Raw genomic sequence first — 27,755 nt, 5'->3', positions numbered from 1 at the left:
TATATATATATATATATATATATATATATATATATATATATATACATATATACAGGTCCTTCTCAAAAAATTAGCATATTGTGATAAAAGTTCATTATTTTCCATAATGTAATGATAAAAATTAAACTTTCATATATTTTAGATTCATTGCACACCAACTGAAATATATTCAGGTCTTTTATTGTTTTAATACTGATGATTTTGGCATACAGCTCATGAAAACCCAAAATTCCTATCTCAAAAAATTAGCATATCATGAAAAGGTTCTCTAAACGAGCTATTAACCTAATCATCTGAATCAACTAATTAACTTTAAACACCTGCAAAAGATTCCTGAGGCTTTTAAAAACTCCCAGCCTGGTTCATTACTCAAAACCGCAATCATGGGTAAGACTGTCGACCTGACTGCTGTCCAGAAGGCCATCATTGACACCCTCAAGCGAGAGGGTAAGACACAGAAAGAAATTTCTGAATGAATAGGCTGTTCCCAGAGTGCTGTATCAAGGCACCTCAGTGGGAAGTCTGTGGGAAGGAAAAAGTGTGGCAAAAAACGCTGCACAACGAGAAGAGGTGACCGGACCCTGAGGAAGATTGTGGAGAAGGACCGATTCCAGACCTTGGGGGACCTGCGGAAGCAGTGGACTGAGTCTGGAGTAGAAACATCCAGAGCCACCGTGCACAGGCTTTTGTGCTTTTGAACCTGAAACAGCGGCAGAAGCGCCTGACCTGGGCTACAGAGAAGCAGCACTGGACTGTTGCTCAGTGGTCCAAAGTACTTTTTTCGGATGAAAGCAAATTTTGCATGTCATTCGGAAATCAAGGTGCCAGAGTCTGGAGGAAGACTGGGGAGAAGGAAATGCCAAAATGCCTGAAGTCCAGTGTCAAGTACCCACAGACAGTGATGGTCTGGGGTCCCATGTCAGCTGCTGGTGTTGGTCCACTGTGTTTTATCAAGGGCAGGGTCAATGCAGCTAGCTATCAGGAGATTTTGGAGCACTTCATGCTTCAATCTGCTGAAAAGCTTTATGGAGATGCAGATTGCGTTTTTTTCAGCACGACCTGGCACCTGCTCACAGTGCCCAAAACCACTGGTAAATGGTTTACTGACCATGGTATTACTGTGCTCAATTGGCCTGCCAACTCTCCTGACCTGAACCCCATAGAGAATCTGTGGAATATTGTGAAGAGAAAGTTGAGAGACGCAAGACCCAAACACTCTGGATAAGCTTAAGACCGCTATCGAAGCATCCTGGGCCTCCATAACACCTCAGCAGTGCCACAGGCTGATTGCCTCCATGCTACGCCGCATTGAAGCAGTCATTTCTGCAAAAGGATTCCTGACCAAGTATTGAGTGCATAACTGAACATAATTATTTGAAGGTTGACTTTTTTGTATTAAAAACACTTTTCTTTTATTGGTCGGATAAAATATGCTAATTTTTTCAGATAGGAATTTTGGGTTTTCATGAGCTGTATGCCAAAATCATCAGTATTAAAACAATAAAAGACCTGAAATATTTCAGTTGGTGTGCAATGAATCTAAAATATATGAAAGTTTAATTTTTATCATTACATTATGGAAAATAATGAACTTTTATTACAATATGCTAATTTTTTGAGAAGGACCTGTATATATATATATATATATATATATATATATATATATTTATATATATATATATATATATATATATATATATATATATATATATATATATATATAATATAGTTCTTTGTGTGTGTGTGAGAGAGCGTGAGAAAGACAGAGACAAAGAGACTCACATTGATAAATGACATACAATTGTTGTCAATGTAATTTAATATAATTAATGTTAATAACTGAAACCTTATTGGAAGTGTTACTCAAGTTTTATATATTATGTTGTGTGTGTGTGTCTCTTGATGGTTTGGATTAACCCTTTCATTGCTGTATCCCTTAAATCCAAACTGCTAAATCAGGTGTTCCCAATCCTGTTCCTGGCAATCGACTGTCCTGCAAAGTTCAGCTCCAACTCTAATCATTCACACCTACCTTTAATTTTCAAGCGATCCTGAAGACCTTAATTAGTTGCTTCAGGTGTGTTTGATTAGGGTTGGAGCTAAACTTTGCAGGACAGTTGATCACCATTAACAGGGTTGGACACCCCTGTGCTAGAGGGTTACTGTGTATGTGCCCGCTGGGCAAATTTTTCCTGATTCCACCGTTGGTGGCGTTTTACGCTGACGGCTCGGGCCCGCCAACGCTGATTGCAGCTATATTTAGGGCTCAAGCCCGGAGGGGCGAAGAGCCCTATTGTTTTCCTAAGGATTATTCTTATTATTAGGGCTCAAGCCTGGAGGGCGAAGAGCCCTATTGTTTTCCTTAGGATTATTTGTTATTATTATTATTATTATTATTTATTCCTCTAATTTTTTTCCAAGGTTTCGGGGGCTTTTGGGGCCCTTAACATGCTTAAAAAGTCTTGAAAATTGGCACACACATTGGAATCTGCGGCCATTAGGGCCGGGCAGAGACTGATACACGGGCGTGGCACAGGGGCTGCTACAGCGCCTCCTGGAACACTGAGGGCCATATACCATGAATACTTGCACGTATAAATATGATACTCGGTGCACATGTAGATCTCATCAAACCAAACAACTTTCGCACTGCATGTCATAAGCTCCGCCCAACAGGAAGTTGGCTATTTAAACATTTTGTAAAAAACACATGCTCTGGAATTTGATATACTCCTCTGAGGAACTCCACCCGTTTGTCACAAAACTCGGTGAACATTATCTCAAGACATTGGGGATGCTAAATTGCGAAGATATTTTTGATATCTCGAACAGTTTGGCTGTGGCGAGGCGTTGAAATTATGGCGAGAAATGAGAAACAGGAAATGTCTAATAACATCCCCATTCATTGCCTGAGTTTGATCAAACTTTATCGGTTTGCTCGTTGTATGATGCCGATCGCATATATGTTACTATTAGGAGTCAAAGTTATAGCGCCACCAACTGGCAGCAGGAAGTGTGACATTTTCAAAATGCTTTGAATTCAGCATCTTATTTTTACTCAATTTGCTTCAAAACTTCATCAGAATAATGACAAAACATGGCCGATGTAAATTTGTTGTGGACGGACAACTTTCTAATTCACAGTCATCAGCTACGACCAACAGGAAGTCGGCTATTTTGATTTGAATGTGGATTTTTTTTTACATTTAGCTGTGAATTAATGCATACTGCTCAGAGGAGAGTAACACTATACACACCAAACTTTGTCTACATGATGCCAAAAACACTGAGGAACTTAAATTGCGAATGGATTTTGGATAGCTTGAAAGGTTTTGTCGTGGTGATTTTTTGAAAAGACAGTAAAAAGGGAATCATAAATTGTCTTGTATTTTTAAATTGCGGCTTCCAAAACACTTCAAAACCATTTTTCATACAGAAAAAAATTAATTCTGAGGAAATATGCATAGTTTCACAACTTTACAACACTGTATGAATAACAGAAAATTAAAAAACTGTCAGTTATCTGATTTCTGTCTCTCTGCCAATGCTCTCTGTTTGAGTATGTGTGCTGAGACTTCCATTGTCTGAGAGAAATTGCGCCTCTACAGGAGCAATTCCCGGGACTGAGAGGGAGGAGTCTCCCTTAGTTTCACTTTTAAATCGGTTAAGGGGCTCAAGGGCTCATTAATAATTGATATATGGCCAGAGAACAGTGAGATAGACAAGAGATAAATCACCGCTGCATCAGCGCGTGTGCAGTCTCACAGCGACCTCACAACAAACGAATTTATTCTTGTTTAAGACCTTTAAAAAATAAAATATTACAGCGATTGCACACAATCCACCCATTAGAACAAAACAAGAGCTAAATTCAGGTGTTATGAAAGACTATTTGACAGCGCGAGACTGTCTAAGGGCAAAAAAACTTTGATCTCTCGAGCTCCAGAGGACGCTGATTCAGGCTTTTCGTCGCAAGAACAAACGCAAGAACGAACAAATCACGTACAAGATTATTTCAAAATACATAATAGCTTGGCGAATATAGACGAAAACAGCCACGTGAACATAAATTGTTGAGAAATAAATCTGAAGTGGATCATGATACTGGATTTGAATATTAAAGTGACTCCATTTACCAGCTGTTTCCAGTTTTCAATTTTAATCTATAAAAAACAGAAAATCATTCGTCTTGGCTGCTTTTTTTTGTATGTGTGTATGTATTCATGTATTTATTATTATTATTATTATTATTATTATTATTATTTTGCTCTAACAATAATCAATAAATATTTGTAATCATTCAAAAAATATTGGCCCCTTCAATAATGTTATTCAGAAATGAAGGCCACAATGCTAATGTTTTCCCACTCAATGGCGCGCCACAGGATAGCACAATACTTCAAGATCTGTCAAAGACTTGAAAATGTTTCATTTATGTTGCATAAAAAATGCATATACATTTCATTTTTTTTTTTCATGAACTTTAATAAAGCCCAATATAGTAATTATGCAAAAACTCGGTCATCTCCTAAATACCATTACTTTTTTAGCTTATTTAATAGTTATTGACAAACATATTTCTTAAGTTATCACGCATTACTGAGGAAAGTGAAGAAGGGGGCACTTTATTTCTTATCTATTTTCATGTTTGTGCATATAATAATTACACTTGAAAAAGAGGGACCCGTCCATTGTGTAACTGCATCATCTACACAAACCCATTGTGCTTGGACCCCTTATGAATCACACTTACACCACATTGTTTCAGTTACCTTCTGTGTCAAAATACAAAACAGTTCAAAAAAAATAAAATGAAATAGCAAACAGGGGAAAAAAAATAAAAGGCATGACTTTATTTGTATCCAGCTAGCCAACTCTATTAAGATGTTCCCCACAGCCAAGACTTTTTATTAGAATAGAAAATAGCAAGGGTTCGAATAAATAGATTATGAATCATTGTTAATTTCACTTTCTTAATGAATATTGTTCTGTGTGTGTGATTTCAAAAGTCTTGATGGTTCGGATTAACCCTTTAATTGCCGTATCCCTTAAAACCTGACTGCCAGAGGGTTACTGTAAATGCATGTGCCCACTGGGCACAGTTTACCTGATGCCACCGGGGTGGCGTTTGCATTGATGGCTTGAGCCCGCCATCGCTGCTTGCAGCTATATTTTTTTAAATTTTTTTTAAACCTTCCGGGGGTTTGGGGGGGCCTTAACATACTCAAAATCTCTTGAAAATTTGCACACACGTTGGAATCTGCGGCCATCAGGACACCACAGAGGCTGGGACCCGGGCGTGTCACAGGGGCTCTACAGCGCCCCCTGGAACATAGTCAGAAATCTTGAACCAGTAGCTCACATATAACTTGCATGTCTTTATATGAAACTCTGTACACTTATAGACCTCATTGAGCTGAAGACACTTTCACACTCTATGTTATAGGCTCCACCCACAGGATCCGTCACAGCTATTCAGGGCTGTTGTAAAAAAAGCTAATGCTCTGGAATTTGATATCACTCCTCTGAGGACTTTCCAACGGTTTGTGCCTCGAAACTTGTGTGAACATGATCTCAAGACATTGGGGGGATGCAAAATTGCCAAGGGATTTTTGATATCTTGAATGGTTTGCCCATGGCAAGGCGTTGAAATTAGGGCAAAAAATGAAGAAAGAAACAGGGGAAATGTCTAATAAAATCACAACATCCAAAATCGCGCCCTGAGTTTTGATCAAACTTCAAATTCATCGGAATTGTTCGCTGTATGATGCCGATCGCATATATGTTACTATTAGGAGTCAAAGTTATAGTGCCCACCAACCTGGCAGCAGGAAGTGTGTCATTTTCAAAACTGCTTAAAATTTAGCATCTTATTTTCACTCGATTTGCTTCAAAACCTTCATCAGAATATTGACCAAAACACGGCTGATGTAAATCTGTGTGTGGGGATATTGATATCTAATGTAGTTTTGCCATAGAACGTGTCAAACTATGAATATTCTGTTCTGGTGATTTTGAGGCAGATAACATGATCAGAATTAAATGAAACTCAAAACACATATCAGTATTAATGGACAGATAGAAATGGCAAAAAGTTCATAAAAGGGCGTGGAGGAGGCACTCTTATTAGGCGCCACCTTTTTGTCAAAAGTGGGTGGGTTAGTTTTAGCTACAGACACCAAAACCTTCGGAACATAAATTGGCTTATCAAGGACGGACAACTTTACTAATTACAGTCATCCAGCTACGACCAAAAGGAAGTCGGCTATTTTGGTTTAAATGTTGATTTTTGGAAAAATATTGCTGTGAATTAATGCATACTACCTCAGAGGAAAATTACATTATACACACCAAACTTTGTCTACATGATGAAAAAGCATTGGAGGGAACCTAAATTGCGAATGGATTTTTGGATAGCTTTTTTTGTAAGTACGTTTTTGCAAGTGGTGATTTTTTTAAATAACAGTAAAACGGGTTACATACTTGTTCTTGTATTTTTCAATTTGCAGCTTGCAAACACTCGAAAAACCATTTTCTTCATACAGAGAAACATAACATTCTGAGGAAACTATGCATAGTTCCCCGCACAGACGCTCAAAACACTGTATGGATAACAGAAAATTAAAAAAACTGTCAGACATCTGATCTCACTCTGAGGGCCACTCTCTCTGTGTGAGGGAAAGGGAAAGGGAGGGGTGGTTGAGGGCCTTGCTGACAGAGAGAGAGAGAGAGTTAAAACCTCTTTAATCCACCAGAACAAAAAAAATCAGGTAATTGTGTTTTTTCGTTTTTTTTTTTGTTTTTTCTCATCATTACCGCTTAAAACAAATATCTTAGGCCTTATCCTTTTCTGTCAGTTCAGTTTTAGGAGACACAAAAATAAAAACCTAGTACAATTTGTAGGGCACAGACAACATTAGTTTTAAATAGTTAGTTAAGGAATTATGTTAATTGCAACATAAAAAGCATTAAAAAAAAAAAAACAAAACACAAGTGGACTTTAGGCTGTAATGCAGGCAAAAATATTTTACAAAATGCTTATAGATCAATAAAACATTAAAAATGCTTTTTTTTTCTGCAGAGTGCATAATAATTAGTCACCATTGATATTCTGATGATATTAATATTTAATATATTAATATTAATCTTATGTGTGAATTGCTGCCATTAAGAAGATTTAAAAAATGTAAATTTTAAGGGCCTTACTACAAAATGTATTATTTTTTTTCACAAAACGTGCTATATCCGCCAGCCCAGTTTTGCTTTACAAAGTGCGATTAGGACGGGTTAGGCTATAGAACTTTCAGGGATTGCTTCGCGAGCTCAGGATGTCACAGTGAGGAGGAGTCGTCACCCCCACCGCGCGTGAAGTGCTTCCGAGTGTGCTCAGTGATTTACACGATACCTATCAAAACAGAAAAAAAAAAACATATATTTTTTAAAAAGATGTGATTCAATAGGCTACCTAAAAAATGTAACCATCTTTATTGTTTATACTGTAGGCGAGCTGTCCAGTCAATGTGAGGCTACGTCACTGGATCAACAGCTGTCTTCAGTCACCAGAGATCAACATCTTCCAGAGTCAAGCGTAACGTTATGGATTTCGATGACGGATTGGAAAGCCGGTCATTCCAGTGCTGTTGGGAGAGAAAGAGGAATGCATCTTTAAAACCTCATCAAAGAGAGAAAAGACCAAACGGGCAAGGCATTCAGGGGAGGGAAAACATCCAAAGATTAATTTGTGGTCTTCGTACTGCGACTGCGGCATCTGAAGCCCATGTTTGGTACACTCAAGAAAATACATTCACAAACACACCACCCACACACACACAACACACACACCACACACATGCACACACACACACACACACACCACAACTCACACAAAACCAAACAAAACATTGAATTCACTAGCTTTCTCTAATGTTATTCAGTAAGTAGAATATAGGCCTTAAGGTGGATATAATTAGCGGTTTTGCAAAAAACAAAAAAAAAAAACAACAAAAAAAAAAAAATTGTATGTGTGGATGTTCTGGCCAAAACTAACTCAGAATCTTTATTATTATTAATCAATCTTGTATAATACTATTTCCATATATTTATGATGTATGTGTTTTTTTACAACCAATTTAAGATGTTTGACATGTTAAGATAAATATGTTTCATTTTTTGGGCATGTTTTTTGACTTAGTTTATGCAACTATTTATGGACATAAAATTAAATAAAAAACTTCCTGGATTTTGAAGAAACATGTTGTGTCCCTGGCCTTCACTGAGGCTCAAAGAGTAATATTTAATGTAACAACAAAAATTGTTGAATGACACTTGACTTGTTGATGTCTTAAACTATAATGTCAAAGTGAAACCAACATTCTCAAACTGGATATATCCGTTTTTGCAACGAAACTCTGTCAAGATATCCTTGAAGACTGGAAGGAAAAAACTTTCTTATAATCACGGAGTGCTGAACCGTTAGGCATGTTTTCGTTGCCATGCATTGGTCATAGACGCTCTTGTAGCAGTGCCTCAGGTGTTGAAAATAGATGTGTTTATACATTATACAGGTTCACACGAACTCGTTCTGTAGGTGTTTATACAGTATTATGTATGCAGTTCAAAAGGCAAGCAAGCGAGGGAGCGCGTTTATTGTTAACGCGAAAGCACGTTAAGAATAATCCATGAAAAGGTCGAAATCTATCCGCGGTCGCATGCAGATTATCATACGTCGTGCTTTGTCACAAAACCAGACACACATAACGGCTTCAAATGTGACATGCTCTGCTCTTCGCCCGGGAGAGGAATGCGCGCAACTGAAAAAACGTGCGTCCTCTCGCTCAAACTGTGTCCTTGTGAACTCACAACTCTCTCTATGCTCATCGCATAGATATTCATTCTTTTCACACCTTTTTATTTCTAACCTTTTCTGGTCACATCTTTTACCGTGATGCAGTGTGAACGCTCTGATCCATTAACATGGGGCTAGGAAAAAAAAATATGGCATCACAGACAGAGCTTGTAAAAACTTGCGCTTACCGTATGGCATATGCCCAGTCTGTCCTGTTCTCAACGCTCCATTTGGCGCCCTTTCATGTCTGACTGTGTCTCAGATAGCAACACCAAACGTTGCAGTCGTGTGTATAACAATCATGCGGAGCCACCACCAGATGGGAGCTATAGGATTTTACTTTTAAATATTGTTGTGGTGAAAACGTCGTATAGAGCATTGTAATCATTTTATACAAATCTTTCAAAATATTAATTTTTAAAAGCTAAGTGTGGTTTATAACCACTGGTAATATAGTTTTTCTATAAAGCATATCACAAATGTTTACTAGTTCATTAAAAGGTTTTTTAAATTTAACAATGGAATTTATAGATGCTATGTACACAATTGTTGGCAACACGTTTATGATACAATAAAGTCTCTTTGCGTTTATCATCAAAACCTTAGTTAATGCAAAAATAACTAACATGACCACTAAGACAATTGGAACAATCTACTTTTTCGAACTACATTTCTTAATTAATCTTTTTTAATACATAGCTAGTTCAAGTCTCTCATCATACAAATAGTCTAATGTTCTATTGTTATTTCATCTAGTAATCTAAACTACTATACTCTAAAATAAACACTGTAATGATACAAAATGAATTATGTCTAATATGTATTAAAAATATTTTTTATACTCAGCTTTAACATTAACAATAATAATTTTATATTAAATAGTAATAGTCTTTGGAAATTATTACAAGCTAGTTTATGACCAAAAAATATTAATTTTAATCTTTGGTCATTTGTTTGTGTTCCGACTCTTTATTTAGTTAAAATTAATATGCAGTAAAATCATGGTACATACAGCTGATTTTACATATAACTATACATTTTAATTAATAAGTAGTAAATCCTTTTTGAACATCAATATTCAACTGGACCATAAATGCTATATAAATGATGTACTTGTTAAGCTTGCTATGAATTTACAAACTAAATCCTCCATTGAAAAAGTGCCAGGGCAAATCATAATATGTCGTGTACAGTGAGTGTGTGAGAAGAGCATGAGGAGAGACTCTACATTAATAAATGCCTACATTTCTGTATTGCACTAGTTGGATATTTCCACTGGGGATATTTTAATAATATTTAACTTTTCAGTTGAGTTTATCAACTTTTTTTGTCTCATACTATTTCTGTAAATATAAAAATCACTGCCATACCAAAGCTTATGAATTTGCTATCATTTATCGATATATATAGAGGCACGCGTTTTCTTGTCACCCAGCCTTCATTGGACAAATTACTATTATAACACGCAATCAAATGATCTAAATACAAAATAATGGTAGTTATTAAGTGTTGAGTCGTTTCGAATTGGTTAAGAAATGTGCTTAAAAATAGTCACGCACAAGCAATCCCCAACGTCCCTAATAATTATGAACGCGGTAGGTAAGATCCATAAAGGTCTTAGAAACCCACTGTTCATAATAGAGTCTCATTGTGAACCATAGTAAATGCAGTAAGCTAACATGAGCATATACTTTCACAGACCTTCGATTTCTCAGATAATGTTATGTTGGAAAAGTATACTATGCTTCTAACATGTTAAAGGTGCTGTAACTCCTTTCACGTTTACATCACGCACATCATCTGAACACAGATGAAAAGCATGTTCTGATTTACATCACGCACATCATCTGAACACAGATGAAAAGCATGTTCTGATGGGACCATTTGAGACAAAAGCTCAACAGAAACGTGTCCACCATGAAATGTACAGCACATGCTGAAGCTGACAGTCATGCCCTGCATTATATCTCTGCCCCAGTGCTTTCTTTGATTTCCAGTCCTATATTCTCCATGTCCCCTTTTCATCTTTCCCTTTGAAACTTGCTGCAAACTCAAGGTGAAAAGACTAGAGCGTCTGTTGGAGGATTTAATGCTGATCAGCATCATGTCTGTAATATATGAGGTTTAAGTGCTTATAAATGAGAGGAAATCACACAGATCAAGCAGAAACAGAAATAAGTGAACTATAAAAGCCAGCAAATGAGTCATAGTAGTCAAAAAAAAAAGAAAAAGGAAGAGTTGGAAAGCAGATGAAAATAAAAAGAGGAAAGAGAGCTATGGGGCTGAGCAGCATCTTTGTTTATTAGGGCCCGAGCACCGATGGTCTGTTATTCAAGGGCCCGAGCACTCGATGGTGTAGGACCCTCTTGTACTTGCTTCGTTTTCTTCTTCTATCTTCTCTTCTTACCTTTCTTCTTTCTTCTTTATCCCAAAATGTTAAATCGCATTTTTGAGGCCTATGGCTAAACATGCGTCGAAAAAGTCCTGAAACTTGTGCATCTTACGGCGTCAGACTGGTTGAAATACTTTTTTGTGCATGATATAGGTCGGTTCAGAAGAGGGTGTGCAAAATGGGCTCGGACACGCGCCACGAATCTTCATCGTAAAAAAATCAAACAGCCTCGCAGCTGTGTTTACACGTACATGCGGACGAAAAATTGGCACACAATATGTAAAGCATCAGTACCTACAAAAAGACTCTTGGAGCAATATCCGAAGGAACCCAACATGGAAAGTCGGTTATATTTTAATTTTATGAGCAAAATTTTGCATCATCTTTTGTGTCATTGGCATGCCTTGTATTTTAATACGAACTCCTGTCCCTAGAGATTTATTCAGATCAACACCAACCAATTTGGGATGCCTAATCTAAGGCTTGGCGATGTTAAATTGGCGAAGATCTTGAGTTTTGACGTGAAGGGCGTGTTCCGTGGCGCCTGGGACGAATTTCGATGATTCGCCATGAAAAATGAAGTTTGCTAATAACACAGACATACAATGTCCAATCTGCCACAAACTTCACATGTTTGATAAGACTCCTGACCTGAATAGATTAATATGCCCATATTCAGTTATAGGTCCATAGCGCGCACCTACTGTCAACAGGAAAGTGACATTATTTTACACTGTAACAAACTACACGAGAAATTTTATGACATACATTTTTTTTTTCAGTCACTCTATTCTAAAGGCCTGTTTGATGTTAAATTGTGAAGATCTTGAGTTTTCGTTAAAGGGCGTGTCCATGGCGCCATCACAAAGTTCGATGTATCGCCATGGGAATAAAAGTTATTGTAACTCAGGCATAAAATGTCCGATCTTGCCCAAACTTCACATCTTCGATAAAAGTCCTGGCCTGAACACATCTGAAGGCCATATTCCATTGGGCAACCCATTGGGTGGTGGCAAAAAAAAATGCCTCGATAGCGCCACCTATACATTTTCAACGGAGTGCAACTCGAGCTACGTTTCACGTACATGTACAAAAATCGGTACACACATGTAACACACCAGTACCTACAAAAAAGTATCTTGGTACAAAATTCGAATCCCAACAGGAAGTCAGTTATTTTTAATTTTCTCTGCAAAATTTGTGTCGTTTTTGCCATTTTCAGGGGTTGTACTTTAACGGAACTCCTCCTAGAGATTTATTCAGATCAACACCAACTTGGTATGGCCTAATCTAAAGGCCTTTGCGATGTTTTAAATTGTGAAGATCTTGAGGTTTCGTTTAAGGGCGTGTCTGTGGCGGCCTTACAAATTTCGATGTTTCGCCATGAGAAAGGAAGTTGCTATAACTCAGACATACAATGTCCAATCTGCCCCAAACTTCACATGTTTGAGAAGACTCCTGACCTGAATACATCTACATGCCAATATTCAGATACCGCTATAGCGCCACCTGCTGGCAACAGGAAGTGACATGTTTTACGCCGTAACAAACTACTCCTAGATATTTTATGACATTTTATAATTTTTTTTTGGTCAGTCTAATCTAAAGGCCTTTGCGATGTTAAATTGTGAACATCTTGAGGTTTTCATTAAAGGGTGTGGCCATGGCGCTGTGACAAAGTTCGATGTCTTGCCATGGGAATAGAAGTTGTTGTAACTCAGGCATAAGATGTCCGATCTTCCCCAAACTTCACATGTTCGAAAAGAGTCTAGGCCTGAACACATCTGAAGGTCAATATTCCACTATAATCATAGCGCCACCTGCTGGCAACAGGAAATGGCTTGGTTTTACACTAAACTTAAACATGCAATGTCCAGTCTGCACCAAACTTCAAATATTTGGAAAGAGTCATGGCCTGAAGATATCTAAAGGCCAATATTCAGTTATAATCATAGCGCCACCTGTTGGCAATAGGACACCTTATGCTTTATACTAACTAAAACATTCCATGTTCAATCTGCACTAAATTTTATATGCTTGATAAAAGTGCTGGACTGAAGAAATGTACATGCCAAAATCCAGTTGTAGTCATAGCGCCACCAGCTGGCAGCAGGAAGATTGGCACATATAAATGACTTTGACATATATCTTATATTTACCACATTAAACGCATATATCTCGCCGTTCGCTGTTTTACAAAAGCCACCCACTGGCGGTGAGCCCGGGTGCGAAGGCCCGTTCATCCCTGCTTGCAGCTTTAATGTTTTACTTATTTTTGTATCATGGTTTTTACAAAAATACTAAGCAGCAGTTGTTCAACATTGATAATAATGAGAAATGTTTCTTGAGCAGCAGATCAGCATATTAGAATGATTTCTGAAGATCATGTGACATTGAATACTGGAGTAATGATGCTGTTTGAAACTCTGTTTTGATCATAGAAATACATTATATTTTACAATATATTCAAATAGAAAAAAAAATAGCTACTTAAATTATAATAATATTTCACAATATTGCAGTTTTAATTCTGATCAAATAAATTCAGCCGAGTCTGAGCAACTTCTTTAAAAAGCAAAAATCTAACCAAATCCAAACTACAGGAGCATCAATTTGTCTTTATTTTGTTGTACATATTTACAGTTTTGACCCAAACTTAGTGGTTGGCATGACATCAGTAGCATCAGACTGTGATTTACTGTCATGACACAAGCACCAATGAGGTTTGATGTTACTGACGTGTCATTATATTTAATTTGGGATACAGATTTGAGAGTGAATAACCACGTAGATTTTGGTCTGCACATCAATAAAAAATGATTTCATATCTTCAGACTTAAAACAGTTGTATGGATTCCTTTTACACAACCTTTGACATTTTGGAGCTAGAAACCTGCCATTCTATGGACAAAACAGCTGAAATATTCCTCAAAAAATATTCTAATATTCTCCTCAAAACAGATTTGTTTATTTTACATTTCCATGTTGTTACTGAAACAGACTTTAAGTTTGGGAATATGTCACGGACTGAATAGAATTATGCAAGTATTGGTTACTCTGAGTGAAATGGATGTTAAAGTATTACCAATGCTACATTTATGGAGCGTTACAATTATCCCTGCTCTCTTACTATATGTGCGTGAGACAGTAAAAGCAGACATCATGGAGAACATGAGATCACTCCAGCATGGCATGTGAGGGCAGAAACAAGAGATTTGACCCCAAACATCCACCTGTTGAGCATCTATAATCTCAGTCCCAGAGACTTACAACCACCTCAAATGCACAATGCTGCCGCTGCACCTCGTAACTGGAGATTGGATGGATGAGTTATGGATAAAGGCTCACATACTATTAATCTCCCTTCTTCAAGCTTCACATTCACCCTTTACAGAAGAACTCGTGCCCATGTCTGGCAGGTCAGTTTACTGTCAGGTTGAATGTTCAATTACATGCTGCATGTCAGCAGCAGGGTTACATGTAAATCCTGAACTCTCACTTACCATCTTACTGTGTGAATACAAAGAAAGTAGGTCAAGAATCTATTCACTGCTATGCTGATCCCTCTGGCCAAGTATGAAAAGCAAAGACCAGAGATACAGATACATTTTAACTTTTTTGATACAGTTAATGTATTACAATTTCTGTAAGACAAAACAATTGTTTGATGTTTGATATCATATTTCCTGTTTCCTCTGCTGATAAGACGAGCACAAAAAGATGGTCACCGGCATGTGGTGTGTTGGTGACCCCAGGAGGCCTCATGCTAACTTTACCACAGAGACCTTAGAAAACCAGTTTCACCAAAAATATCACACAGGTCAACCTGATTAGTTCATTATATTAGTTCAATAGTTCAGTCAAATTTACCCTGAATTTCACCCATATGTTTTCTAAGCACATGCAATTGATCTTATAGTGCAAAGTTTATCAGTGCATGTTTATTTTTTTAATTATTATCACTTTTTTAATATCTTAGGGCCAGATTTACGAACATGTACATGTGCAAACTATCTTTTAGCACTAAAATCTACTGTCAAGGATTTACTAAAGTCATGCAGTGAAAAGTGAGCAACGAAAAGGTGTGGACAGTTTTTTTTTTTGTTGTTTTTTTCTTTCAGTTAACCTTATTGCATATTAATTTGTAGGAGTTTCCCTTTCAGATGCAACATTTATGGCAGGATAGCATTAATAAAATAAATAAATAAATCATGCAGATTTGTGGTATTCAGTTTTCTGGTATTTCTACCATTATTTAATGCCCAAAAACGTGTCTTAATCTATTTTGCACTCAACATTTGCTAATTTATACTGTAGATCACCTGCATTAAGTTACTTGACTGTATTGTGTGTAAGGGGATTGGCCTGGGGAAGACCAAAGTTGGTGGTATTAATAATGATAATGATAATAATAATCATTATTATTATTATTATTATTATTATTATTATTATTATTATTAATGCCACCAACTTTGGTCACACAATACTGTCAAATATGGACATGTCTGGCCACTGCATCTCATCTCAGTGGCTTCTGAAGGTGATCTCAGTCTGATCTTGTGTCTGGGTGGTCTCTCCGAGCTCGTCTGCGGTGTTCACTTCTACCCCTGAGGGAGTCTGAGACGAGGCTAGACAGCCCAGCTCTCTTTCTCAGCTAACTGGAGATGTGCTGGTCAGTTTGCTCTGGCTCTCCACACTGCGGCTGGAGTGCAGATGCACTGATCCACAGGTTTTTCCTGTGGAAAAGGACTGTAGGACGACTGTCAAAGGGTCTTTCATTCGGTGCTGTATGCCAGGCCCTGGCCCACAAACTATGAGGCCACTATCCTTTATTCTGTGGGCCAGACACACTCCAAATATCACGGCTTTGACTGATAAGCTGTTCTGGCTGCCTGTGATCGACTCTATCGGATCTGACTGCACATCTGTGACTTTCAGTGCATATTACTGTAAATGGAACATATAACACTCACACTGCTGATGCAAACTAATTGAATGGTAAGATCTGTGTCTTAATCAGCCACACTCCTCTGCTGAGAGACATAAAGGCTGTTATTCTAGCGGTCTGTGTACAAAACATGAGGGCGAAGACCTTTTCACAGAAACGGCATCCCTGCGGTGCGTCATGAGACTGGACACATCATGCTCTCCTCTGTATCTGCTCTGCTAGAGAGCTCTTTCTGCACTGATGAGCAGACAAACATTAAAGGCAATAATTAGAGCAATTCCTCCTGCACACATTCAGCAAAAGGCGCTGAATCTTCCTCTCCATATGTTTCTCTCTCCTCAGCGAAGTCAGTTGACGCGGCCAGTAGTGGCTGCTAGATTCCTAGAGGAAATTTACCGGCGAGGTCAGAGCGGTTGAGATGGCCCAGTGCCACGGCTGAGTATAAGGGCGAATTTAAGTTGGGCCAGTCAATTAAACTCCCTACGGATGCATCTCTGTGTATGTGTGTGTGTGTGTGTGTGTGTGTGTGTGGTTCAGTGGAAGAAGCCTTAAAGCAGCAAAACAGAAAACTCTTGCAAAGTTGCAACACATAAGAATGACATTTGGTTTTACTAAGTAGTGATCACTATGAATTGCTGTTCCTCACCCTCAGGCCATCCAAGATCAGGATGAGTTTGTTTCTTCATCATATTTGGAGAAATGTGTCATTCAGCAATGAATGCTCTGCAGTGAATGGGTGCCATCAGAATGAGAATCCAAACAGCTGATAAAAACATCACAATAATCCACAAGTATTCCACAGCACTCCAGTCCATCAGTTCACATCTGGAGAAGACAAACAGTGTGTGTTTGTAAGAAACAAACACATCAATACAGCATTGTAACTTTAAACTTCTTGCTTCCGGCCAAAATACATAATAATCCAAAATAACCATTGCTTTAAAAGCTTAATTCGACAAGCTTATTTATGTTTCAGACATCAGTTGTACCTCAAATGAATTCATCTTATGGCTTGTGGAGAAGCATGTTCATAGTTTTCCCAAGTGATCAGACTTTTGACTGACAAATTATTAATATTAATAATATTATTTATATTATTCTATTCTAATATTATTAATAATAGAATGAATAATATTACTTTGTTTTGTAGGGAAACAGCAAACAACAAACAATAATTTCTGGGACTCACTGAATGAAACACACACACACACACACATACAATGCACATTCTTTCATAATTCCAAGATTCAGTCCACCGTTTCATACCCTCAAAATATTTCTTAAATTGAAATTTTTTCCATGGCAAACTAAAATTATATTCATCATAAAATAATATTGACTTCTGCCTATATACAGTAAGTAACCGTAGCACTGAGACACGTCACCTCACTTCTAGTGTGATCAGTGCTCCACATGTATTTAATAGGCTTTCTTTTTTACTACATTGAATTTATGACTACTCAGGCATTTTTTCTCTGTGTTGGAAAATGCATGCAGTGCAATATATACAGTAGAATACACACAGTATATGGCCATTGATTGTATATGCAAGTATCCAGCCTGTATTTCACAGCAAGCTACAGACTGCCTGCAGTGGCCATTATTCTACAGGACGAGAACAGCATCGAGAAATCACAGTGTGTTGAGGAAACACTTTTGAAATGTGAGGAGCAGTTTCAGAAACAAATGTATTTTTATTTTCTTTATTATGTGAGACAGTGAGATAAGACAGCAATAAAAAATGGCTGTAAAGTGTGCTGTCTGCATCTGGGAGGTCTTACTGTATACCAGCGAAAAATATATTCTGTTTCTGAGAGCGTTATATTGCAAGCAGCACCCTGGCTTCATAGGAATATAATGATTGTCATCCACATACTGAAGTAGATATGAATCTAAGTGTCTGATATGTACAGTGGCTACAGAGTAAAATCCCTTAACATATTGTCTGCAACTGGTCTGCACTCTTGCATATATAAACAGAAACGCTACAAGTGCCCAAATCATACATTCAGATGGTTGTCAATCACATATACACAAACAATAATCAGGTTAAATATCCATATTGTATGGATTTTCAATAAAACTTTACAGTGACATGTTCTGATTTGAAAGAGATTATAACATAAAAAATCTAAATTACCATGTGATTGCACATGCAAAGGGACGACGTCTCACCTGCACAACTGGGATTTAAACCTGATGAACTAGATAAGCAATATTCCATTCTGGTTAAAATAACTCTCTGCACTTAGTTTTAATTTTTCTCTGCATGTGTTGATATGGCAACGAGTAAACCAATGAGGTTTCGCCATACTAGCGCATCAGGAAACTTTTAAACCACATGATACATAGCGATAAAAGTAATAACTTACTATTAAAAATAAAAGTAAGCAGTGTATAGCCCAGCAGAATTGCAGTATACAGTTACGAATATAGCCACCCTTTTTCAGCTCAGCCAATCAAAATAATTACAGAAATTCAAAATGATCCCCTCCTACCTTTAAAGGAAGGGTAGGTGTTTTTGGAGAGGCTAGCAGTAGCAAGTGTTGGAAAGCACTCTTAAAGTAAAGAGTTTCACACAAGTTGGTTGCGTTCTCACAAAAAAGAGCTCTGAGTCTTTTTTATCTTAAATCAACAGCATGCTAGCTTTGAAAGCATAAGATCCCACCCTCCTTGCACAATCACTCTCTAGAGCCACTCTCCGCTTCACGTTGTGCCTAACAACGCCCCTAAGCTGTTATAAATTCACTGTAAACCACAGCTTTTTGAGGCTTATTGCTTTGAAAAACATTTAGACCACTTAACTTAATGTCTGCTATCAGACTTTCAACCAGGACAACAAAAAATGCTTTAGAACCAAATCAGCCTACCCTGCCTTTAAGGTACAAAATGTCAATATTAACTGGTATCTATTCTATATTCTATTCTATTCTATTCTATTCTATTCTATTCTATTCGTTTGGTCTAATTTGTTTAAAAAAACACATTGTTATGTGTACTGTGCTAGACTAACTGATACTTGTCACAGTATACTGTCTCTCTCTTGTTGGTCTGATTGCTTCTTTTGTTCTCCTCATTTGTTAGTCTCTTTGGATAAAAGTGTCTGCTAAATGACTAAATCTATATTTCCTTCACATACAGATACTGTATATAAATATTTGACACTTCCAATAATCATGAAATAAAATGTATAAAGATAATGAGTATTCCATGTATGCATTAATTAGCTACTTTTCCCAGAAGTTTTATTTGATTTAATGGTTGGTGGGGAAAATAGCATTTTATTTATTTATTTTTTTATTAAAGGTATCGTGCTGGTCTTTTTTTAATGGCTTGGATTTACAGACAGTGGATTGGTCCAGGATTAGCACACTGTAAAATGTTTTCATCATTATGTTTTAACACGTTTTTCTTTTGGGTTTTATGTTTTCATCTGTAGGCTACTGAATTAGAAAGTGGTTTAAAAGTGTAATCAGCTGATGACTGCAGGCTTCACACCAACTTAACTGGAATTTAAAATGTAAGGCAGCAGTTACTGTCAGTTGGTTAACTTTTTACAGGGTGGATATTTGGACCCTCCTCTCGCCAGGGGCCCGGGGCTCTTACGCACAGGTGTGGGCAGTGATTGGCTGTTTGCGAGCGCTGCTCCAGACACTCACTAAAGCGCACTGAGCGGAGACTCTGAGGACATCTGCAGGAGCAATGGCACAGTTATCCTCAACCACACTGCATTAACGCACTGACAGAAGTTCTCCTGAAATGCACTGTCAGGATGCAGACCATGGATTCGGGATCGCGTTTATTGCGCTTCACTGATGCTGTACGATAGATTTGAAGAGATTCAGTGAGAGCGCGGCGCGCATTTGGAGAGGCACAGAAGCTTTTCGCGGCAGATTTTGGATAAGAGTCTCTAGGAGACATGGCTTGCCTGCGCTCTGTGCCAACGAGGAGGAATTATAGCGCATCCATCTGTTCTGTGATGTTCATTCTGATTTTTATACTCGGATGCCAGCAGGTAAGCAAACACGCGCCTGTTTCGTCAATATTTATTTTTATTGCAATGCAAATGATGCATGTTCACTGTCTGTCCACGTAGAGATCTCACTGTGCATCTGCAACCCTTCAGGCTGGTCCTCATGTAAAGCATAAAGCTCTGCTGGAAACACTGCGGTTACCTCACAACACAGGTGAGAGCCTTACAGTTACCTACCAGACGTGATTGTCAGCTGTCAGTCACAGTTGCATTATATGAGCAGTTTATTGATATTGCATGATTAATTTAGATTTCCCTCCAAAAAATTAAAAGAAAGCAACTCAAAAATATATTTGTAAGAGATCGAATTTATTGCTGTTGCACAGTCCATACGGGATTTGGTCGGCAGGGGGCGCTAGATATCCTAATTAATCGGAGACCTATGACAAATGCACCTTAAAATACACGCTAAAAACGGTTGTGTTGAGGTGATTATGCGGTTTAATAATAATAATAATAATAATAATAATAATAAATGCATTAATAATAACACTGCACTTTGTTTCTTGTGGTGACATTTAATACCTACAGTGTTAGCAAAACCTGACACCCATCACCCATGCAAGCTTTGTAAATGAGGATATAAAAATAAAAATAGCACCACAAATTGTTTTTATATAAAGCTAATTATACTAATCCAATGGTATGGTTACAGATTAATCCAAAACCTTCTCCTTAAAGAAGACTAAACTAAATTATAAAAAAAATCATGTGTATTTCATATGAATCATTTGTTCCAACCGAGTGTGTCCCCAGATGTCCCCAAAAGGAGGTTATGTTTGACGCTTCTGCGGACAATTTTGGACATGCGCACACACACACACACAGACAGAAGGAGGGGTGTGTAGCATAAAGATTGGCATGCACTGGGACTTAGTGAACAATGAACAAAGGCAGACACTTGAAGAAGCTCTCCATCAATCAGCCAAGCTTTACAAACAGTCTCTGTGTGCACTGCCTTAATCCTGTGAAGAGTTTCTACACTGTTTGGCATGAGCTTAGAGACTGAAGTAGCCAGATATAATAGTGTGTGTGTGTGTGTGTGTGTGTGTGTGTGTGTGTGTGTGTGTGTGTGTAAGTGTGTGTGTGTGTGTGTGTGTGTGTGTGTGTGTGTGAGAGAGAGAGAGAGAGAGAGAGAGAGAGAGAAACAGAATGAGAGAGAGAGTGAGAGCGAGAGCGTGTGTCTCCATATCTCAGCGGAGCATTAAGAGTGTGTGTCATCAGTGTGTGTCTCACCCATGCTCAGAGATCATAAATCTGTCAGCTCATGTCTGTAAAAGCATTTATAACTTGAGCCACCAGACCACCGCGAGGATGAGAGGAGCACAACATTAAAACACGTCCTCTGACCTTCACCCTGTGAGCAGCATCTCCATGGACCTTCCTATAAATCACTTCAGCTTGCATTTGTACAGTTACTTATTTTATGCCAGAACAACAGTGCATTTGCTAGATATGGCATTTTTATCCTGATGTGAATCATTAAATGATAAATAACTTTTTAATGTTCTCAGTTCATCCCCTTTAAGATCTGACTATTGGTGTTGGTGTTGAAACAATTTTCACTCAGAAATTCCTAGTAAATTTCGCAAATGATTGCAAAGAAACGGCAAGTAACACACTGAATTAAATGTGAAATTTCAAAGTAGAAAGTTATAGAAATAGTATTCTCTTGAACAACATGCTCCAACATCGAAAATCATTTTGAGCATACTAGTTTTAAAAAGACTTTTTAAAGGTGACATGCATTTATTCAATATTAAACACTTCCTTCCCAGCTTATACTTTTAACCCTTTTCTAGGCTGATCTCCATTAAAAAAAAGTGTAACATCATGACTCTGTTTGTTTGAGCATATCGACTAACATTGACTCAACTAATGGAGTGAGTTTTAAGCATGTTAGTGAAAGTTGAAAAAAGAAAGAAAGAAAGATGAGACGCTACACAAATGTCATTCTTCTAGTTTGTTTACTTAAGAAAAGAAAAACGACCGGTGTACCTGACAAGGCTTAACTATGTCAACATCATCCACTTAGTATGAGCTTGACGTATTCCATTATGGGATTTACATCGTTGTAATCTTTCAAAATGAATACATCACATAATGAAAGTAGAGATGTGTTATTCTTACTATTTGCATTTAACGTCACATATGCATATCTGTCATTCAGCAAAACAAAATAAAAAAAAATACAAGAGACTGGTACTGTCTGTTTGTTGAACAGTTGGTAGACAGGGTGTTCAGCAAACTAATCTTTAAAGTTTAGAAAAAAGACTTTGGTCACACTTTATGTTAGGTATCCTTAAACATTTGATACAACATACTTATGTACATACATGTTGGCACATTGTGCATTTAAAGTACCTGCATTTAATTAAAGTGTATAGTTACACTGTTAACATTACCTCTAACCTTACCTCAAAAACTAACACTATAACCCTCATAAACCTAACCTTACCTTTATTCCAATATACTGTATAACCATACCTCAAACTCATTAGCAGTAAATCTGGGAATGTTTCAAAATAACATGAAGTTGCACGCTCTCTGTTCTCTGTTCTCTGCAACAATAACTGTAGCAATTTCAAACGCAAAATAGTTTGACATGCTTTATTTTGGTGTTAAATAATGGTGCAAATGCCAGTAATTTGACGAGTGCAAATGTTAGTAAAACGCATTGCATGATTCATTTGAATAGGCTCCTCCCATAACTTTTGCGTCTGAAAATGAAACTCCTACAAGAGTATATTCAATAAGATCAGGTGAAAAAAATAACTGTGTCCACGCCTTTTCAGCGCTAATTCGTCACTGCGCGTCTTTAGTAAAACCTGACAGTACTATTTTAACACCAAAAGACAGTTTGCGCTGGTGCAAGCTGTTAGTAAAACTGGCCCCTGGAATCTTTAAAATCATCTCTGATGTATTAAGTGAGGTACGAAGAACGGACCCCTGAACAGAAATAATGCATTCAACTCCAGCTTGTAATGACCTCACTTCCTCCTCTATGTAGAATATGAAATCGTGGCCCCATACGAGGTGGACCATCAAGGGCGTTACGTTTCTCATGCCGTGGCCCACCATCACCGCAGGAAACGCTCCACGGAGGATCAAGATCACGACCTCGCTGTGCACTTCAGGCTGCGTGGATTAGGACAGGACTTCCACCTGGACCTGCAGCCGTCACGTGACCTGGTCGCCCCCAGCTTCACTGTACAAACCCTGGGCAGGAGCGGCACCAAGAGCCTGCAGCCTTTTCCTCAAGACCACCTCTGCTTCTACCATGGGGTGCTGAGGTCAGAGGTCAACTCATCCGTGGCCCTGTCGACATGTGCAGGGATGGTGAGTGGATTGATGGGTTATTCTGTTTCACAGCTGATTGTGGTCATTTGGGAAAGGAGTCATTGTCAGAGAGTCTTAATAACAAAACAAGTCTTAAAAGTTTATCCTTGAATTAAAAATGATATCAGGGTTTCTCAATAGAGACAGAGCGGCATGCATCATAATCTGAAAACCATGCCCACTGGGGGGAAACAATCCAACGCTCTCCATAGACTTTGTATTGCGGGAAGCTGACTTAAGCTGATTTCTGACTAACAAAAACAACAGAACAATGCCTAAAAGCTGCTGTGTGACAAGATGTACAGCAAACAAGTCAAAAAACCCAGAACTACGTTTTTGTAAGCTGTCGACCCCCCGCCCCTTAAAAAAAAACGAGCGTTTAAGGACAACAAAAATAGAGCGCAACATTTTATATTACTCTGAGAACTGCGCCCACTGGAGGGAAACGTAATTGGCAACAGGAAACATTCGTTATTATTATTAACCATGTCAAAGGATTATTTCACCTCCCTTGTGAACCTGAGAGAAGGAGATATATTGAGAAACTAAATTTTATTGGTCTATGTCAGTTCCCCTTTTCTTTACCTTCCTTTTGTTTGAGAAATGATCCAACTGATTGGCCTAACTTGAAATACCCTGACATCTACAACAAAGTGTGTCCTTAAACGCTCTTTGTTTTTTTGTTTTTTTTGTTTTGTTTTGTTTGGGTCAACAGTTTACAAAAACATAGTTATGGGTTTTTTAAGCATGTTTGCTGTACACCCTGTCACACAGCAGCTTTTAGGCATTGCTCTGTTTTTTGTTATAAGTCAGAAATGACAAGGAGGCAGCTTCCCGCAATACAAAGTCAAAGGAGAGTGTCGGATTGACTCATGCTGCAGTTCTCATGACTTTACCCTGACTGGACTGACATAAAGTGCCCTGCCCCATCAATAGAGCACGTCTAAAAGCCCCGCATTCAAATCCCCTTAAACCAGTGACTCAATAACCCACATAAATTTAGGTCAGGGGAGGTTTTACTTGAGAACAGAGCCCTCTTTTATTAGTCAAATCGACATTTGGAGGATCCATACTCGTCCTCAGTGGAAACAAACACATATTGTACACGCATAAGCTTTAATACGTGATTTTTTTATTTGTAAACAGTTTGTTTTGTAAACAGTATTTGAAATTAGAATTAATGTATCACAAATTATAGTATGTAGAAATTAATATCCAAATGTATTTATTATTTCCCGTGGGAATTCGAAATGCATATCCGTCCAAACTAATATTGCCCATAACCTATTGCACATTGGACAAGGATCCGATTAAGAACTACAAACACGAATACAAACTGTTAACAACTACAAACATAGCAGAGATGTGAGGCAGACGGACAGGTAGAGAAAGAGGTTTGAGTGATTAATAATCAATATTGAACATGATGAAACATATTTATTTAATGTTCTCCTCATAATATTTCATATGAAACAACATTGTGACCATTTATAAAGATATGCTTGTTCATTAACTTTTAAATGCATCATTTTTATTATTATTATTTATTTATTCTTTGCAATCACAGTAGAATTGCCATGAAATTAATTTTAACAGATACTAATGTTTTCATTTATCCAAAAACCTAAACCAAAACTAACATTTTAGGAGTTAAACCTAGGTAATTCTGTAACTAAACTCAAACGAAAATTAACTACCAGTCTTAGTAAAGTTATTCGGCAATGCACCACCTCTTGATATTTCAACCAAACAAATCTGACATATTACTACCCTAGCAGTAGCCTCATTTATGGTGGAGTGCATCCACATAGCTCACATATTTACCTGTTGTAGTTCATCAATGTTGTGTGTGCACGAAATAGTCGCTGACACAATTAAAACGGTAGTAACGGGGAAGTGCTAATTAAACATTACTGTTTCAGTCAATGATTTGGGCCCTTCAAAACCATTTCAGCCAAAACTGAATATTCTCATTTGGGGATATTTTGGTGTGTCCTTCTTTACAGTACTTGGTGTTAAACTGATGTTGCTTCTTAATTTATATTAACCAGATAATGAACCAAAAGTATGGATTATCGGAAACACACAGCAATGTGTGACTCATCTGACCCTTGGCTTTTAAATCTGCATCAATAGTTTTCATTGATATTCACTAAGTGTCGGTTGTTGTCAGGGTGCTTTAAATCCAAGGAAGTTGGAGAAAGTTATCCATTTGTATTTCCATTTGCCATTTTTGCTCATGATCATCTTTGGGCACGTGTTTTTTGAGCAAATTGCGTGAGCCATTGGTGTCATCATAATGGTGCAGCTACAACATCTAAAAACAGAGACTTATGGCTAAAAAACCCTGTCCAAACTGTGATCCCATGGTTAACACTGGCCATGTCACAACAGTATGTCAAATGGAGATTCACAGTTTTAACAGTATGACATCACACCTGGTGTGAATGAAGTTGGTGTTCAATCTAAGAACAATAATCATTGAGAAAGATGTCTTAGCAAGTAGTGAACTCATTCTGAACAGAGTTACTCAGAGTTAATCTTGTGGCAGTTTATTTCCCAATGGCTTGCAACCTTTATGCGATTGTCAGCCTTTAATGGAGGCAGCTCAAATATTACTGTCATTGTCAATGTGCTGGGTCTACAACTAGCTGAAATATGTGTTGGAAGTGTAATGTTGTAGACTATGACACTGTCCCCCAGCTGGATGTGATTAGCAGTGGTGCAGAGTCATTAGTTAACTCCGTCTCTCCTTATGTGTCCAGTAAAGTCTGTGTATAAATTCACTTTGAATGGTGGAGCCTGGCTTGGCAGATCACCACTGGAGGTTGGCAGGGCTTTGATGACAGTCAGAGTTTGACATAAAAAGTCCCAAATGTGAGTTTAAAGGCGTGAGGAATGGACTATTGAGGCCCCAGTGAATTCAAGCTGATGGCTTTATACAAAATGGTGCAATAGCTGTCTTTAGTGGTGGCACATGGGATGCCAATTAGGAGGGTCATTGAAAATGGCAGTCTGGGTTGAGGCGGGGACATGCCATGGAAACTCTGTGCTTCTTAAGTTCTTAAGTGACGCCAGTCTGCAATAACAGACTAATTGTGTGAGTGATGGCAGTCATAAGCTGAAGCCATAAATCTACATTTGGACACCCAACCTCCAACACATCTGACACAACACTGTGTATAATCCAGCTTAAATAAGCAAAACATTAATACTTACTTAAGGGAAGGTTTTAAAAATCACCATATAGTCAAAATTGATTTGCGTCGTGCATGTTCCTGGTCTTATTGTTAAAGGAACCCACAAATCCTGTGATTATTTACTCACTAAACTTTTCTTTTTTCTGCAGAACACGAAAGAAGATATTTAACGTTTCAGCTTCGATAGAATGAAAGTTAATGGCATCAAAATCTTTCAAGCACTAAAAAACAAACAAAAGTAGCATAAACGTAACCTATACCACTCCATTCACGTACTATATGGAATGGCCACTTTTCATAATCCAGTCAGTTTCTGATAATAAAAAACCTTCCCTACATTACTGTTATGTTATATTGTGGCATTTTAATGGGTTGATAATGCTGTTTCAAGTTGAATTTTAGGATTTAGAAAGGAAATGCTCAAAGATATGAAATCTGAGAGTTGTTCACTGGGACATTAAGACAGGGCAGTCCAAAACTGTTCTAAACTGAGAGTTTGTAGCATCTATTTTTGGTACAGGTCCTGTTATATTGGACTGATTTTGTTCACTCTTAATTAAAACCAAGGACAAACTCTCAGCCCCCAAGACATCATGTTTGATTTCTGATCCCAAGCTGCTCCAAAGCAGAACCTGGTGCATTGGTTCATTGTGTTTAACCAAATTTCCAATATAATTATGATTTAGCATTCATCATTAGGCTTTGAAAACCAAGCCATGCAACCCGCAGCAACTCTTCATATCTCTTGTCCAAAATATATACATTATTATTATTAAAAACAACTCCATGTTTCACTCTACAGGCTTTAAATGTGGCTTTGATGGACTGACAGAATTAAAAACCAACGTATTTATTTATAATGAACAGAAATGGAGCGTAGCGTGATTGGCCCTGTAAAAACAGAGCAGAAAGAGGCGCCGTTGATGACTAATTGTTGGCGGGGGATCATCATTAATGTGCAAGGATAAATGCGGTCCTGCTGGAGGTGGCGTTTCTGA

The 27,755-nt window shown here is 37.8% G+C and overlaps 1 protein-coding gene across 3 annotated transcripts in view; it reads left to right on the top strand.

The window, feature by feature from the left end:
- Positions 1-18,974: 18,974 nt before the first annotated feature.
- LOC109106373 (A disintegrin and metalloproteinase with thrombospondin motifs 16-like) overlaps positions 18,975-27,755 on the top strand; it is a 93,110-nt gene continuing 84,329 nt past the window's right edge. Inside the window, exons 1-4 of one of the 3 annotated variants that reach the window (XM_042740468.1) lie at positions 18,975-19,067; positions 19,746-20,200; positions 20,282-20,372; positions 23,229-23,557. In XM_042740468.1, the coding sequence (XP_042596402.1) occupies positions 20,105-20,200; positions 20,282-20,372; positions 23,229-23,557 (516 nt within the window). In that variant the 5' untranslated portion in view covers positions 18,975-19,067; positions 19,746-20,104. Of the gene's footprint in view, positions 19,068-19,664; positions 20,201-20,281; positions 20,373-23,228; positions 23,558-27,755 lie in introns of those variants that run through there. The other 2 variants (XM_042740469.1, XM_042740467.1) reach the window with 2 other exon arrangements.

This window comes from Cyprinus carpio, chromosome B16 (assembly GCF_018340385.1).
Source record: "Cyprinus carpio isolate SPL01 chromosome B16, ASM1834038v1, whole genome shotgun sequence".
Lineage (NCBI taxonomy): Eukaryota > Metazoa > Chordata > Actinopteri > Cypriniformes > Cyprinidae > Cyprinus > Cyprinus carpio.
Note: the sequence above shows the minus strand (reverse complement) of the source record. Positions and strands in the feature narration are given on the sequence as shown.